The sequence below is a fragment of the Callorhinchus milii genome, unplaced genomic scaffold (assembly GCF_018977255.1).
Source record: "Callorhinchus milii isolate IMCB2004 unplaced genomic scaffold, IMCB_Cmil_1.0 Scaffold18, whole genome shotgun sequence".
Lineage (NCBI taxonomy): Eukaryota > Metazoa > Chordata > Chondrichthyes > Chimaeriformes > Callorhinchidae > Callorhinchus > Callorhinchus milii.
Window position 1 is genome coordinate 4129626 of NW_024704759.1, and position 16853 is coordinate 4146478.

A 16853-nucleotide genomic window follows, 5' to 3' on the forward strand; every position below is an offset into this window, starting at 1 on the left:
TGACATTGTTCTTGCACATCAAACCCGTGATTTTTCTTAGACTGAGCTCTGCCCTGTCCTTTCTGCACTGTCTTTAGCTGCGTTGGTGTAGTGCAGAGGTAGGTGGTGGTTTGACTTACCGTTTGCTTTCTTGAGAACGTTTTGGGTTCAGCGAAACTCGGACAGGGGGCAAGTATTTCACATAAATGTAGATCTTTTCATTCCAGATGTGATCTGCGTATTCCATCTCAAGTGGAAGCTAATGGTGTATGGCTTTTTCTAATGAAGTCCCACTTCCAGTGAGAAGCTTTGCAGATGTAACTTTCATATTAAGTGGAACAGAACTGAATTACTGGAGCTTCCAGTCAATAATAATATTCCTTGCCTATGATATAGAGCCTTATCACGTCGTTGAGACCATCTCAAAATGTTTCACAGAATATACTGTAAAATTAATTGACTGTATCTTTGATGGGCGAAACTCAGCAGCCAATTGCGCACAGCAGTGTCCCTCAAACAGTCATGGATTGGGCGACCAAATTTTTTTTTTTGAAGGGATTACCACCGGAAAGCGATCTAACAGTTCAGCACTTTTTTCCATTTTTTGTGCCATTTTTCAGACAATGTTAATAAAGTCAGTGACTTTCTCAATTACCACATAGTGGTAGATCCTGGTCGCAGATAACATAAGTCAGGAACTTTCCTTCTGAGCGGCGATTAGACAAGCCCAGGAATCTATAGTCTTGAAAGGAGGGGACCTTATAGAGGTTTACCATTTTGAAACAGTGGCAACACGGTTACCGGTGCCTTGAGCTGACAGTTTGGACGTAGCAAATATAAAACACTGGCTTTTTGGAGAACTCTTTCAGCTACATTTGATAAAGGAATCAACATTGTTGGGTAAATCTGGATCATAAAAAAGGACATGTTGAAAAGTTAGCATTGATTCCATAGTGCAGTAATAAAACAACAACAACAACAACTTGCATTTACATAGCGCCCTTCGTGCCGGACGACATCTCGGAGGGCTTAAAACACCAGCAACCAACCAAATAAAACCGACACCAAGCGCTACCACTTGCAACAAGATGGGTTTGCATCAAACGGGGCATAATATTGACGTATGTCAATCGTTAGTGTCCTAAGTGAAAGTTAATTGTAAAGGCTGCGTGTCCAATCCGACCTACCATTGCTGATGAGCTGTGGTGCCCGTGGCTGGGTGGTGGTTTACAGCATTTTGTTTATATATCGCCCTTCAGGCGGGGCAGTGCCTCAGAGCGCCAAAGCAGTCAATATATGCGGATTCAGGAGGCTTCCATTCTCAATCACCGTCGTCAGAAGTTGTGTCATTATCCTCACCAGCGGTGAACCCCAGGCCAACATTTCACCGCAGCTTCTCTGATTTCAGATGAATTTGTTAATTAATGCGCAGAATACTCGCCACTAACACTAACCGCTCCAGGATGCTACCCCGTGTGAAGGGCGCTGTATAAATGCAAGTTGTTGCTGTTGTTGTAATCATATATGTGGAATATTAAAAGCAGAGCAAAATATGTGGCATACTTCACTCAGACCCATGTATACCCAAAACTAAACCTGATAGAATTGTGGTTGATTTGGAGAGCTTTGCTCCGTTTCATATTTTCATGAATTAAAACGGATTATTTAAGAACTTTGTTCTATTCTCGAGTGCGTGCAGCTCCACCTGAAGTGGTAGCACTCACCAAACACAGCGAGAGATACAACCTTATCTTCCACTTGTACGATTGCTCAGTAATCCCACTTCGGCTGTTGGCTGGCTCCCAACTCAATTGCTTTCGAAAAAATAAATCATTTTTAGCTCAATGTACCTCTTGCCCGTGTAATTTAGCTTTACTTACATCTGTTTGCTCTTTTGCATTTCCACACGCACTTTGTTTTCTCATCTGTTTTTTTCTCAGTCCACGTTTTCGTGTTCATGCTGAATCATTCCCTGAGCAATACCATGAATAGTATAATGTTTTATATCTATCTCGTGTTGGAAAGCTGCCCAGTTTCCTCTGGTTCAGTTCCAGTAATACTGTGTCAAATTTGCGGATCCCTTTGCGGTGTGGCTTTGGGCATAGGCAGGACAAAGACATAGTCCATTAGTAACACAGATATGGGCTTCCCCAGATGAGAATTTAGGCACTGCACAACTGTGAACTCTACTCTTGTTTAGTTCTCGGTAAGCCGCAACCAGAGATTGTCAGAGGGGTTTCTGAATTCCCCGGCTGAAGGAAAGCGAATGGCTTATTCAGAATAAATGGTTTGAAATGCATCTGAACTGTTGCCAACATTGTTCAGATCTGATCGGTGATGAGGCATTCAGCTCTGCTCAACACAACCAGGAGGAGGGAGAGAGGGATTTCTAATTAGTTGAAGTTAATAGCAGCCCAAAGAAAGTGATAGCAGAAGAAAAGAATCGCCAACATTTACATGCATTCAGCCACGGTTGACTTCCGCAGGGAGCAAGTAGAACTATCTTCTAGTTGGGCAACAATTTTTGTCGAAAATCTCTTTACGAAAAGAGAAGTCTCTGTCCCAGTGTCCTGGCCAACAAATCCCCCAAATAAAATTGGTTACTCATTCACTCACTCACTCACTCACTCACTCACTCCATGGTTGTTTGTAGGACACTGCTGTGCGCAAACTGGCTGCCGAGTTTCACCCACAAAATACACAGTCACACCACTTTACAGTATATCCTGTGAAGACTTTGAGATGTCTCGACGATGTGATAAGGCACTATATGAAGTGCAAGGATTATTATTATTGTGTAATTTGAATGTCAGAACTGTTTTATTCGAGACAGTCAGTGCAGCGCTTTGTTAATAAACCCCAGTGTATAAATCCTTCAGCCATGTTTCATGCCATCCATCAAGTGAGAGCCTTCGGGCTTCAGGTCCTTTTGATAATGAATGAGAAATGCTGACTTGAGAATCTAATTGAAGTGCTGGCCCATTCCTAAATCACACGCCTGTTGGACACAGTTACCTGCAAATCAAGTTCCATGTCTTGTTGATGTGTGATGTCCAAATTCCATCATGGAGCAAAATTCTAAATCAATTCAAATCCCATTTGCTTCACTCCCGAGTCAAACTTCGGCCAATTTTCTTTCCTCCCCCACTTTCTCTGCTGTTCAGGCTTGAAGCCTGCTTCCAACAACAACAACAACAACAACTTGCACTTATATAGTGCCCTCAGAGCGCTTAATGGTGGGTAGCATCTCAGAGCACTTAACAGTGGTGGAGCCTGATTCCAAGCTATGGGGAGGGGTGGGGTGGAGGAAAGGAGGTGGCTGTGAGCGCAGTCGAAGAGGAAGGTTCCAACCAACCAATGTAAAATCCTCAAAGTTATAACTCTTTCATTGAATGAAAGCTAGTTGTCACCTTCTGCGGCGAGCTCCCTGGCAACAGTGGTACCATCATAGGAACACAGGAATTGCGAGACAAAGAAAGACCAAGTTCGTCTAGTTTGCCTTCTACCATCCTGGTAGTCACAAGCTGCATCCTTGGTCTTTCCTGGGCAGTCACGCTTTGCTTCAGAACAATAAATCGTGCTTTATCATACAGTGCGAGGTTTGAATGTTTGCGGCTCTTATCCCAATTTCAATCCATCTTCCAGAGGTTTGCTTGCATTTGCAACCAGTGGAAATGCTCAAGAGCTTTTGAGAGGAGTGGTTCGTGGTTCCGACAGCAATGCAAAGACCCATTCCCTGTGGCTGTAAGATGTTGAACAGCAAAGAGGAAATATTTTATGTCGGCCGAAATGGGATCCCCTCCACAGTCGGGCAAAGACAGCTGTCAGATTTAACGTATGAATAAATATGGAATCCAGAGAGACCCAAGCTGACATCAAAAATAATAACCCTTCGTATTCCTTGCATCTGATACAGTGTTTCACACATTTACTGGGAAGCATGGTGACTGTGGATTTTTACACCATTGCAGCAGCCATTTTGTGTATAGCAATGTCCCACAAATATTTATCTGGGGTGGGGGGGTGTGGGGGGTGCGGGTTGTGGGATTAGCTAGGACACTGAGAAACAGAAGCTCTTTTCTCTTTTCGGAAGGTGCGATGGTCAAATGCAAGGATAATAATGGGTGTCAGTCATGCTGTTCACAACTTATAAAAATGCACAGTCACTACATTTCACAGTACAGTTCCTATGAAGCACTTTCAGACATCCTCCTGATACGAAAGGCACTGTAGCAAATGTAAGGATTATTATTATTATGCCCTTCCAGGTCGGGTATATTGCAGATTGAGTGTTGAGCAAAGATCCTTCTGTACTGGCTTGAAACCAGCCCGAGAGAAACATTGTGTACTGGCCCAGTGTGACATTTCCATTCCCCATAGGAGCTATCCTTATGGCTTTTTTCACTGAAGAATTAATGCAACCCAGTGCCAAATAAGGCCACTTCTGAGCTCTGGACATGAGCCCACAAAGGTTTACATTTAAAGCTTTAATAATAAAAAGAAAAATCCTTGCATGTGATATCAGGCTTTTCATGTCTTCCAGACGTCTCAAAGCCCTTCACAGAATATACTGTAAAGAGAATTGACTGTATTATTTGTGGGCGAAGCACGGCAGCCAATTGCGCACAGCAGTGTCCCACAAACAGTTGTGGTTTGAAGTGACCAAGTTTATTATTGTTTTTTTTTCTTGAGGGATTATTATCAGGCATGTGAAGTGAGGAGACTCGCCCAAGGTTTCACACTGCCGGGAATCGCACCCACGTCTCTTGCTTGCGAGACAAGTGCTCTAACCACTGAGCTACAAGACTCCGAAAGCTTTAAAGCTTCATGGTTTCTATGTATCTTTTGGGTTGGGTTTGAGCTAGTGGTGTTGCAAGCCACTCTGCTGCCCAAACCCCCGAGATGAGAGTCCGACAACCTGGTTAGTACAGAAGCTAAGAGCTGATGGCTTATGCCTCAGATCCATTGCACAGCCTAGTGGAGAGTCAGAAACACTCATTGACAGGAGGTTCTGGGCAAACTCACTTGCACTATCTGAGCTTGAGACCTTCTCACGCACACACGAATGCACATGCAATGGGTCACACGTACAGAGGATCTTTTTGCTCACTACTACTACTACAACAACAACAACAAATATTTTAATCCTTTATATGAAATGGCTGCACGGTAAACTTGTGCCCTGAACCGGTTTGCACAGCGCTACTTTGCTAACAGAGTGAAATTAGGATGACGTGAAGGCTTGCAGAATTTGCTTTGTATTCTTTGCAAAGTCTCGTGGGCTTTTCTTGGTAGCTGATTTCCATTAAACAAACACACACACAGCACTCGCCTTCTATAATAACGGCAGCTGTCTGTGTAATCTGCTCGCAAAGAAAAAATTGAAGACAAAATTAAATTTGCTAGGTAAATCATGGGACTTATTTGGTCAATTTGGAGGCATTAGGGCCTGAATTCCTTATGCCACACAACGTGCGAGGACTGTCTCAGTGGAAGCACACATTGGAAGCACACATGTCAAAGTCACTTAGCAGTGAGATAAACTTCTCACCCTCAGCTTCTAAGTCCACGGGGGCTTTGGAGTAAAGTGTCTACAATTATCTGCCTCCTCCCTCCCCCTCCCCCCGCCTGCCCCCCCCCCCATGTTTGGCATCCAATCCCAAACACTGGGCAGAGCTCCCTACGTGAAGATCACTAGACGAATGAAAATTATTGTTGTTTTACCCACAAAATATACAGTATATTCTGTGAAGCTCTTTGAGACATCTCAACGACTTGAAAAGGCGTTATATCAAATGCGAGGATTATTATTGGTAGTAGTAGCTTTGCCCACAAAATGTACAGTCAATTCACTTTACAGTATATTCTGCGAAGTGCTTTGAGACGTCTCAAAGACTTTATAAGGCGCTATATGAAATCCAATTATTATCATTATTATGATTTGAAATTTTACCTCATTCTGGAACGTTGCAAATGATAATTATATATCACTGTTTGCAAATAAAAACTAAATTGAAGAGCTTTCCAAAACAACATTTAGTGTGGTTATAACTTTTAAGAGCGCGGTCATAAGGCTGGAGAGCATGAGGGTTTTCGGGCCTTAAGTTAGGACAGGATCAGACTCAACACTGATGCCCCTGTGGTCAAATAGCCTGCTAACACTTAACTGTCAAGCGCACATGAAAAATGCTCACTCGAGTGAGCTGCTGAAGGCTGGCCGGAGACAAGGCTTGGAGGAAGAGGGGATAAGAATAAAAATATTCAAGAGAAAAAATGTCTACAAGAATAATAGCATTCAGGAAGCCACCAATTGTATCTATAACAACGTCATCGTTATAGAAACAAATGTACAGATTAGAATCAACTGCACACCTCCCTCTGTAGCCTGTATATTAGCAGACTCTATCTACATTACTGGCTCAGTTGGTAGCACTGTTCGAAAAGATAAGGGAGTTAATCCCATTGCCCTGGCCAACAATCCCCAAGATTAAATTGATTATTCTTATTTGGTCATCTTCCCTCCTCCACCCCACTTGCCCTCTATCCCTCTGTGATCCCAACCTGCAGTTCGGGTGCATGCCCCTAATTTTCCAGCACCTTGGGACGTCCTCCTTACGTGAAAGGTGCTGTATATAAATGCAGTTAGTTGTTGTTGTTGTTGTTATTGCATTATTGCTTTCGACTACAGAATACACAGTCAATGCTCTTTACACTAAATCCTGTGAAGCGCTTTAAGACATCCTCTTGACGTGAAAAGATTAGTAACCATTAGTGTGGAATGGGAGCTGTGTTGCACTGTAGACTTGGGCTCATAGAAACTGGGTTGAAACTGCCTGAGTGAATTACCCTCGTGTCTCTCGACTGTGAAAAAGCCCTGTGAAAGGCCGTCTGCGGATTCACATTCTGTAGTGAACGGTGAAAAGTGTCATGTTTTAATGACTCAGGGCTGCGAAGCTCCACACAGCCTAGCTTTCAGGAAGCCCAGATTGAAAGTGCCATAAGGGGAAGAAGGGACATTATGATTGACATTTAAGCTCAGTTGTCTAAGCTTGTCCCTCGTTGTCAATTTCAAATCCAGTGCCTCGGCATCGCATCTGATGATGTACGTAACCTCCACGTAACCTTGAGCCACATCAAGCCTGTCGGAAACGGTCTTCAAAGCCCCTATCTTATTAAACGTCCCTTTCGCTTGCTTCCGAGATGTTTTATTTTTTAATTTAGGAGAACAAAACGAGGCAATTACAAAATACCTGCCGGTGCCCTATTTTAATAAGGTGGCGTTGTAGACATGGTGGTGCAATATTGATGATTATAATTCTTCTGAAGAGATCACACTTCTGGGGTGTTAGATGCGTGGAAAATTAAAGAGGAAATTTCAGATTCCGGGTCATTGACCTCAGTCAGACAAATCTTCTCATTAACAAACATTTTTACAGGAGTGCTATTTGGTTTAGTTTCATCCTTTTCCCAAACCTCAGGATAATTAGGCTGTTTTCTCCCGGTGCTCTGTTGTGAGTCGCCAATGTGAGGGACATGCCCGGAACTGGTTTAAATTAACTGATGAATATTTATTTGATGGCGCTCACTTGCTCTTCACACTGTCAAATAAAAGCGCCCTGTACCTCCGTGCAGCTTGGAATTGCACTTCGGGTCAGAATTAGCCTTTGAAGTCATTTTTGCTGCTCGCATTTACATATCATGTTGGTGAATGTTAAAACATACTGTACTTTCTTTTGCCTGGCTAACATGCTGCTACGTTTACGAATTACAGCATCTCACTGCATAATCTGCTTAAGTGCAGGTTCAGCCATTTATAAGACTTAACACACAAAGAAAGTGTTATTTTTCAGCACAGAACGGGACCATTCAGTCTAGGGTACTATTAGCAAATCACCTTTTGTGTATCATTCCCACTTTCTTTCCCCATATCCATTCTTTCTACCGCCCTGGTGTTTATCCAGTCCCTCCGGAACATCGCCAGACTACGGCACTACCTCACCCCTCACGCTGCTGAAACCCTGGTTCACGCCTTTGTCACCTCAAGGCTGGACTATGGGAACTCTCTCCTCACCGGCCTTCCCACCACCTCCCTCCACACTGCAGGTCATTCAGAACTCTGCAGCTCGTGTACTGTCCCGCACCAGGCTTCGGGACCACATCACTCCCACCCTCGCTCGCCTCCACTGGCTCCCCATCCCCCAGAGGATTGATTTCAAGATCCTCATCCTCACCTACAAGGCCATTCACGGCCTTGCTCCCTCCTACCTCTCCAACCTACTATCCCCCTACCTACCTGTCCGTACCCTCCGTTCCTCTGGCTCCGGTCTGCTCCACGTCCCCCGCCCCAACCGCCCTACCATCGGTGGTCGGGCCTTCAGCCTCTCAGCCCCGAGGCTCTGGAACTCCATCCCCCAGTGCCTTCGCCTTGCTTCCTCCCTTTCCTCCTTCAAGGCCGGTCTCAAAACCTTTCTCTTTGAGGTTATCCAGTTCCCTTTATACAGCAAATTGGGTCATGTGGCGGTGGGTGACGTGAGGCGCTAAAATTTGGTTGTTGTATTTGGCACGCCAGGGGGCCAAAATACACAGTCACTCCACTTTACAGCAAAATTATTAAAGCCCTTTTATGAAGTCTCAACGACGTGACAAGGCTCAATATCGAATGCTCAAATTACATTATTAATGTTATTATTATACTCCCATTGATTTAAATATTTTATCATGTTGTAAGGAAACCACGGAATGGGAATGAGATGTAATAGCTGAATTTGAATGATTTTGCACACACACACACACACACACACACACGCGCAATGTTTGCTGCTCGATTCACATGCGGTGTGTTTTTTGTTTATTTGCTTGTAGGTCCAGTTAGAAATCAGCCGTCTACCCTTCGGTGTGAAGGCATGGTATATGGACACGTGGAGCCATGAAAGGGTTAGGTGGTAATCGAAACCGACACCATTCTGACAACTGCGAACCCCCAAGCGATACCATGTACCCGAGCCCAGGACAGGAGAGGAACCCCTACCTTCTCAGTCCGTCAGAATCCTATCAGATGGACCACCACAGGTTCACTGTGCCAAACTCCAACCATGGCGACTGCCTCTTGCCTCTCAACAACCAAATTGCCAGCAGCACTTTCCCCCGGATCCATTACAACTCCCACTTTGACCTGCGAGACGAGTGCGGCTTCACTCCGAACACGTCCACCAGCAAAATCAACCGCATCCCCGCCAACCTCCTGGACCAGTTTGAGAAGCAGCTGCCTATCCATAGGGACGGCTTTCACACCCTGCAGTTCCAGAGGAGCGACAACAAGCACCGGAGCGAGAGCCCCGGTCGCATCCGCCACCTCGTTCACTCGGTTCAGAAGCTGTTTGCCAAATCCCAGTCTCTGGAAGGCGCTGGAAAAGGCAGCGTGAACGGTGGTAAGTTTGGCACAGAGGACGGCAAGCAGAGCAAGAGGAGCAAGAGCAAGGATAGGAAGACGGACACCAAACGCAGAACGAGATCGAACATCTCAGGCTGGTGGAGCTCAGACGATAACTTAGACAGCGACAACTGCAACTATCGGAATCCAATGAGCCTGATGACACTGGGCAGACGTCCCGATCACGGCCCTGCCAAGTACTTCATGAACGCATACAACACCATCAGTGAACACACTCTCAAAGCTTCAAAGAGCAATAATGACTTGAAATGTACACCGTGCGTGAACATTCCCATAAACGCTGATTCCAAGTACATTAAGAGGGGTTCCTGGTCAACGCTAACCCTGAGTCAGGCTCGTGAAGTTTGCCAAAAAACATCTGCTACGATGGATAGATCGCTATTGAAATCCAAGTCCTGCCACCAAGACCTAGCATGTCATTACTTGAAGGTAAGCGAAGTGCTTCGTTTTAAGAGTTCATCAAAAGAGTTCATGTGGAGTCCTGCAGCTCAGTGGTTGGAGCACTCGCCTCGCAAGCGAGAGACCTGGGTTATACTCCCGGCAGGGCGAAATGTTGGGCAAGTCTCATTTACTCCACACTCCTCTGTTTACCTAACAGTAAGTAGGAACCCGGTTGTTAGTTGATTGACAGATCACTTTTCCGGGAATAATAATCCTTAAAAAAAAATAATCATTTGGTCACTCAATCCACGACTGTTTGTGGGACACTGCTGTGCGCAATTGGCTGCCACGTTTTGCTCACAAATATACAGTCAATTCACTTTGCAGTATATTCTGTGAAACGCTTTGCGAAGTCTATAAGACGTAAAAGGCGCTATATCAAATGTAAGGATTATTATTATTATTACTTTGCATTTCTTTTCAGATCAGATGTGAATCTGTTAATATAGCTCTCCTGCTTCGCTGCCAAATATTAAGACCTTCTTCTTAAAGTTCTCAAAGATGCACAATTGATGCACATGTTCATATTAGTGTGAGCACTGTTTCATGGGAGATCAGAAAAGGAAGCTAAATATTCGTGACAGCTAACCACAGAGCTCCAAAACATATTTCAACTCTGCTGATATTTCTGCAAAACATATTTCTGCCGTCCGATCAAAGTGGTTCGGGGCAAGGCAAAGGGCTCAAATGTTGAATTTCTTTACACAAATCTACTTTCTCAATGGTAGGTAGACTCCAGGGCACTTGCTGATGACAGCACAGCCGGCCTGGCTCATCGGCAGGACTTGGAAGGGCAGACCAGTCACTGGGGGCAGGAAATCCTCCCACTCAGCTCCTGTTAATCCTGCAAGCCAAAGCCCTAGTGGATAGGGTATACCTACCTGATCAAGCAGCAGGAAAGCTTGCCAGACAGTGCTCTCAATGGCAAGCTACGTGGTTGAAGCTGGTTGCACTCCAGCAGTTACCCCAACGCACACTCTGGGGTCCACAAGCCTTGGCTCTTGCCAACCTGCGCCTAATGCTTTCCGGAATTAGGTAAACAGGATGCATCCCTCCAGGGAGAGAGTGCGCATTTCATTCCAACAAATATCTCTGAAATTTACATGTGTAGGTGGGACGCATAGAATTTTTGGTTTGGTTTGGATACCTAAGCATGGTGATGGATTTCCGCATGTGTCAGACACCCAGCTGACCAAAAATGCCTTGGTTTATTGGTTAAGCGTTCTATTGCTTAGCAACCCGCAGATCCTCTCAGCGGCCACTGTGAGATCTTTTAACTGCAGCTGATGTGAAGGATTTTTTTGTCTCTTTGACGGTCCTCTGTGTGTGTGTGTGTGGATGTATGTGGGTGTATGTGTCTTGTCTGTCTGTCTGTCTGTGAGGTTGGGGAGATGGTAGAGGAAACCAGAGATAACCGAGAAGCAGAAATCCGTGACATGTTGACTTTATTTCCAAAGGAATTTTTCTTTTCTGGCAATCAATCAAAAATGCACTTTGAATTCCCCTCAATCCAATACGAAAACATTTCATTTGGGTCAGAGACATTCCCTCTCTATAGTTTGAAACAGGGGCAAGCGATATTTCTTGAGGCATTTCAAACGATTTCCAAATTCTGCCATCTGCAGATCATAAAAATATCAAGTTAACCAGATCTATGACCTGTGCTACAGGAATCCTAGAGCACTTGTCTCGCAAGCGAGAGACCTGGGTTCAATTCTCAGCAGGGCGAAACCCTGGGCAAGTTTCCTTATTCCTTATTCCTGATAATGATCCCTCAAGAAACAAAACAATAAATTGGTCACTTCAATCTGCAGCTATTTGTGGGACGCTGCTGTGCGCAATTGGCTGACGCATTTCGCCCACAAATGCACAGTCTTTTCACTTTACACTTTATTCTGTGAAGCGTTTCGAGACGTCTAGAAGACGTGAAAAGTGCGATATCAAATGCAAGGATTAGTATTATTATTAATTGCAGCCAATTGCGCACAGCAGTGCCCCACAAACATCAGCTGCGCTGAGAGTTCAGAGTCCGCTCCACCTTCCACCGGTCTCGGAATCCGCTCCTGGTGTTGCGACTGCCGTTCTACTTACGGCCAAAAAAAGAACGAGCGAAGCTCGCGAGTCCTGAGCCACTCGCTCTGCGGGTATGTGGGTCAGTCACAGGAGTTGATCTTCCTGCATAAAACATTCGCAACACTTTGTACTCAGCTCGTAGCGAAATAGAGCTCCAGTGCTGAGCTGTCGCCAGTGCGGCAGACTTCGAGACTTTATTTAGACGTCAAAACGTTCGCCAGATCCCACAGTTGCCGCTTCCACCATCCACGGAGAATGCACAGCGGCAAGGCATAAACCTGCAAGAAATTCAATCAAAGCTCTGGTGCAATTTGGAAGGGGGGGGGGAGCAAGGGGGTATAATGGGAGGGGAGGGGTGGTGCGGAAAAAGCATATGCAATATTATTCCAAACACGATAAACAATGCTTGGCTGTTTGATTCGTACAATGGGGCCGTTGTTAAAAAGAACAGACTTAGCTACAGTTCATTGAACCTCCTGTCCTATTAATTGCCCATTTGTTTTGACTCGATGAAGGCATCAAAAAGGTCACTTTGGAGTGCATGACCGGTCTTGCACGAGCATTTTTGGCTTAATCCAACCTTTTTTTAACTCTTAAGGATTCACAACATCACGGCTGACCCCATGAGAACCAACTTGGGGCAGAATTTAAATCAACATAGCATTTCAGAACCTGCATAATTTGGTCAAATGTGGAATTCAGTATTTATTCTGCAGTTAAAATATTATTAATAATTATAATAAGAATCATTTATTAATCATCGCTATTCATCTGATAGAGCGCTTGCATTTGATAAAGCACTTTTCACGCCAGGGTATCTCAAAGCGCTTCATAAGATATACTGTAAAGTGTAGTGACTGTATATTTTGTAAGCAAAGAGCAGATAGAAAACCAGCTGCAGAAGGTTGAATTTAAGAATTCTGAATGCCCTAAAATGCTGTATGAATTGAGTAAATCAGGACAGAGATGAAATTTCTCCCCCATATTATGAGAAACAGGTTGTTCGTAGCAATTGGTTAAGTGAGCACAAACATCAGCTGACTGCGCCATCCTGCTTCAACATAAGTGATGTTTCACATCAATATTTAATACCACAGTCATATCAATTTAATAGAACTTTATAATTGAGTCCTGGTTTAATTGATGTTGAACATTCCTGAGCTTTATACAGTCCTATAATGAAATCTTTTTTTGAAAAAAAATTCCGTCATCACCCTCCCCCCATTTTAATTCCTGTAAATGTTTTATTCTATTTATTTAAATAGTAAATAGTGAAAATTAATTAATGTTCGAATGCAGCAATGGGAGGCATAGGAGAATGGTTCATAATAGTATTATAATCCTTGCATTTAATATATCGCCTTACTGTGGGGTTGGCTAGCTATGTTACCATTTCAAAATAAACTCTTGCAGGAAAACAACTTGCCGATAGATATTCCACCTGGGTCCAGATTTGGCAAATTCATAAATGCAGTTTTTAATTTTGAAGCTCATTTCCTGTAAATTATCTCTTAGAACTTGAAAGTTACGCCTGAAGTGGGCAAAGTGCCAAAGTCTGGACTCTCTGAAAGCAGAGTCAATTTAATAATAATAATAATAATAATCCTTGCATTTGATATAGCACTTATCATGTCTTCGAGATGTCTCAAAGCGCTTCACAGAATAATAATAATAATAATAATCCTTGCATTTGATATAGCGCTTTTCACGTCGGGAGGACGTCCTAAAGCGCTTCACAGAATATACTGTAAAGTGAATTGACTGTATTTTTGTGGGCGAAACGCAGCAGCCAGTTGTGCACAGTAGCGTCCCACAAACAATCGTGGATTGAAGTGACCAATTTATTATTGTTCTTTTTTCTTGAGGGATTATTATCAGGCGTGTGGAGTAAGGAAACTTGCCCAAGGTTTTGCCCTACCGGGAATCAAACCTGGGTCTCTCGCTTGCGAGGTGAGTGCTCTAACCACTGAGCTACAGGACTCCAGTGGAATTTAGACCCAAGTAGAATTTTTCCCTGTTGCCCAGTAAGTGAATGAGAGATTGAAAATAGCTTCGAACTGTGTATTGGAGGCAGCTGCCTTGGTGAATGGCGAGCAAAGAGGCAGGCAACTGAAGCCTGGGCTCGAGGCATTAACTAAATGGTGTTAAAAGCTATTGCTGTTCTCTTGAACTCTCTCTCTCTCCCCTGTGTGGAAGTATTTGACTTTCACACCACAGCACTTCCTCTTGACTGCACAGCAGAAGTTGGAAACTCAACATGCGGTAAAATCGAATGCGATCGATCAAATGTAGCCCCTGAATTTTTATGAGCCTGAAACCAACTCTGAGGCCGGAAATTACACCTCGTCTGATCCTGCAAGACCGTTTTGTCTTAAGATTCAAGGTGGCGCAGAAAGGTGGACAATTCTTAAATACTCTCTTATTTTGGAAACCTTTTTAAAAACTGCTGGAAAATGACCTCCAAATGAATACCAAATATATAGGTTTTCCCCATTTCTGCACAATTTTAAATATTAAGACAAAATTGCCTTTCAGCTAATGCAAACAACAACAATTTGCATTTATAAAGCGCACTTCACATGGGATAGCATCCCAGTCATTGGACTAGATGGGATCGCAGGTTTCCTGAAGTGGCTTTACTTATGGACAGGATTACATTTCCGATATCAGAGATGAATAAAGATTCATCTTGCAATGAGATCTTCCCAAATCCAGCACTAAAAGTCTCTTACTGCATAAGACCTCTGCGGTGAAAGACCTTGTGTTTGATGCCTTCAGGCTAACAAGGCAAATCCCATATAACCACAAGTGGCATTTCACGATGACGGGACATTCTGTCAATCCATGTAACATGGGGCCTCCTGGAGGTGAAAATATTACATCATAAGAATAGCACAGAACCAACAAAGCAAAATTGTTGACAATTCCATTTTGTTCATTCTCTTTTTGTCACATCAGCTGAAGTTTATCATCAACTTGACAGTGGTCAGAGGAATAAGGTTAATAACATCTCCGGTGTCAAGGATTGCAAAAATAGCACTTCATTCTTCAAAGTTGTTTTAAAGCCCTTATTTTTGTTAGGTTAACGCACGTTTGGTTAGCTAGCTGGCTGGCACTTGCCTGATACTTTCTTCCTGTTGCGGTGAATTAAGTTTAACACACTGTAACCTTATGGCAGGAGGACAAGAAATCCCCTTAAAGAAGCTTTGTTGAGTCGCCAATGTATTTTGAAGGCAATGGTCTGAAAACTAAGATTTACAGTCTCTGGTGTCCATCTTACTGCCATGTGTGCAGCAGGTATACACCATCTGTTCATTCAGCCGCTATGCACAGTGCCAATTTCGTGCCAGCAGGTTACAATAACAGATGTGTTCGAAATAAAATACTTGGATCTGTGCTCTGTCAATTGCCCCAGTATCAAATCGTTGTGTGACGGCAGGAAGGAGTTCAGATAATTGTCCCTGTTGCTGACAGATTAATGGAGTGGTGAACATTCTCTCCGGACACGAGGCATATTTTATAAGGGCTTGTTTCCACGTTTGCAAAATCAGCAAACACAAGCACTGAGTGGGAAATAAAATGCAATTAGGAAGGCTGAACTGTCTAAACTGGGCATCAGAGTTCATTCATCCACAATATCGATTGTTCCAGAGAAGTGAGCAGTGGCAATCCCAAACATCAGTCTTGCAAATGGATTCTATGATACACATTGGAGAAATAGGTTAGAGGTGCTCAGTGAGGATTTGTGCAACAATCTAGTTGCGTGTCACGTATTGCTATAGGTGTGAGCGGTGAGTAGCAGCAGCGAGGCCTCCGGGAGTGAGGTCGGCAGGAGCCGGCAGGTAAAGGCAGGACCGAGGTCCTGGGGATTGGGCGGAGCTGCCATTTCAGAATTTTCCGCCAGGTTTGAATCCCTGGAACCAGGTATAGGACATTTGTGTATCTGTGCATCTATATTTGTGTAGGATATTTAATGGTATCTCTTTCCCCTCCTCTGTCTTTTCCCCTGCAGGCTGCTCGGTGCTATCTTTCAGGTTGGGCAACCAGTTGGATAACACAGAGTGCCCTGACCACTCTGCCCCCTCTGTGCCACCTCTAGGCCCTGCAGTCTCCATGTTTGCTGGCTGACTATGCCCCACTTAACCGCCTGCCTCAAGTCTCGGCGGGTGCATTTTGGCTGCCGCCCTAGATCCGAGCAGTCCTTGCCCCAAAATGACCCTGCAACTCTTCCGTTCCCCACTATCACCACAAGCCCCGCCCAACCCAGACCTCAGGGGCCAACCTCTCCTCCCTCATCCACATTCCCACCCTCCCTGCCAATCCCTCCATCACCCCTTCTCATCTCACGCATTCCCCCGGCAAGTGTCCTCTCCGCACCAGCCTACAAAATGTCCGCTCCCTCTGCAACAAGACTCTGACCATCAATGACCTCATCCTTGAGGAAAATATTGACATTGTGGGCCTCACTGAAACCTGGATCACCCCATGTGATACCTTCCTGCAATTTCCCCGCAAATCCCTCTCTGCTGCCCTGGAATCATCTGAACTCCTCTCCCTCTGGCCAATCTCCCGCACCGATTTATCCTCCTCGCTCGCTCTCCTCCACAACTCCCTCTCCACCACTCTTGATGCCCTTTCCCCCCTCACCTCCCAAACCACCTCCTACACACGAACCTCACCCTGGTACACCAGCCACCTTCGCTCCCTCAAGGGTCAGGTGCGGGTTGCCGAATGCACCTGGCTCAAAATCTGATCTAACGGTCCACCGGCAGATCTAGTTGGATCACATCAAAGCGTACCACTCCGCCCTCACCAAATCGTCCTTCTACTCCAAGTGCTCCAAGCTAATCCTGGAGGTGAAGGACAGCCCCAGGCTCGGCTGCTCTGTCAACCCCCGAGGCCTTGTCCA

At 44.6% G+C, this 16853-nt stretch overlaps 1 protein-coding gene across 1 annotated transcript in view; it reads left to right on the forward strand.

Annotated features, from left to right (window-relative positions):
* The first annotated feature begins 8884 nt into the window (after positions 1 to 8884).
* LOC103171997 (disks large-associated protein 4) overlaps positions 8885 to 16853 on the forward strand; it is a 76460-nt gene continuing 68491 nt past the window's right edge. Inside the window, exon 1 of the mRNA XM_042341730.1 lies at positions 8885 to 9859. Within this exon, the coding sequence (XP_042197664.1) occupies positions 8906 to 9859 (954 nt within the window). The 5' untranslated portion in view covers positions 8885 to 8905. The remainder of the gene's footprint in view (positions 9860 to 16853) is intronic.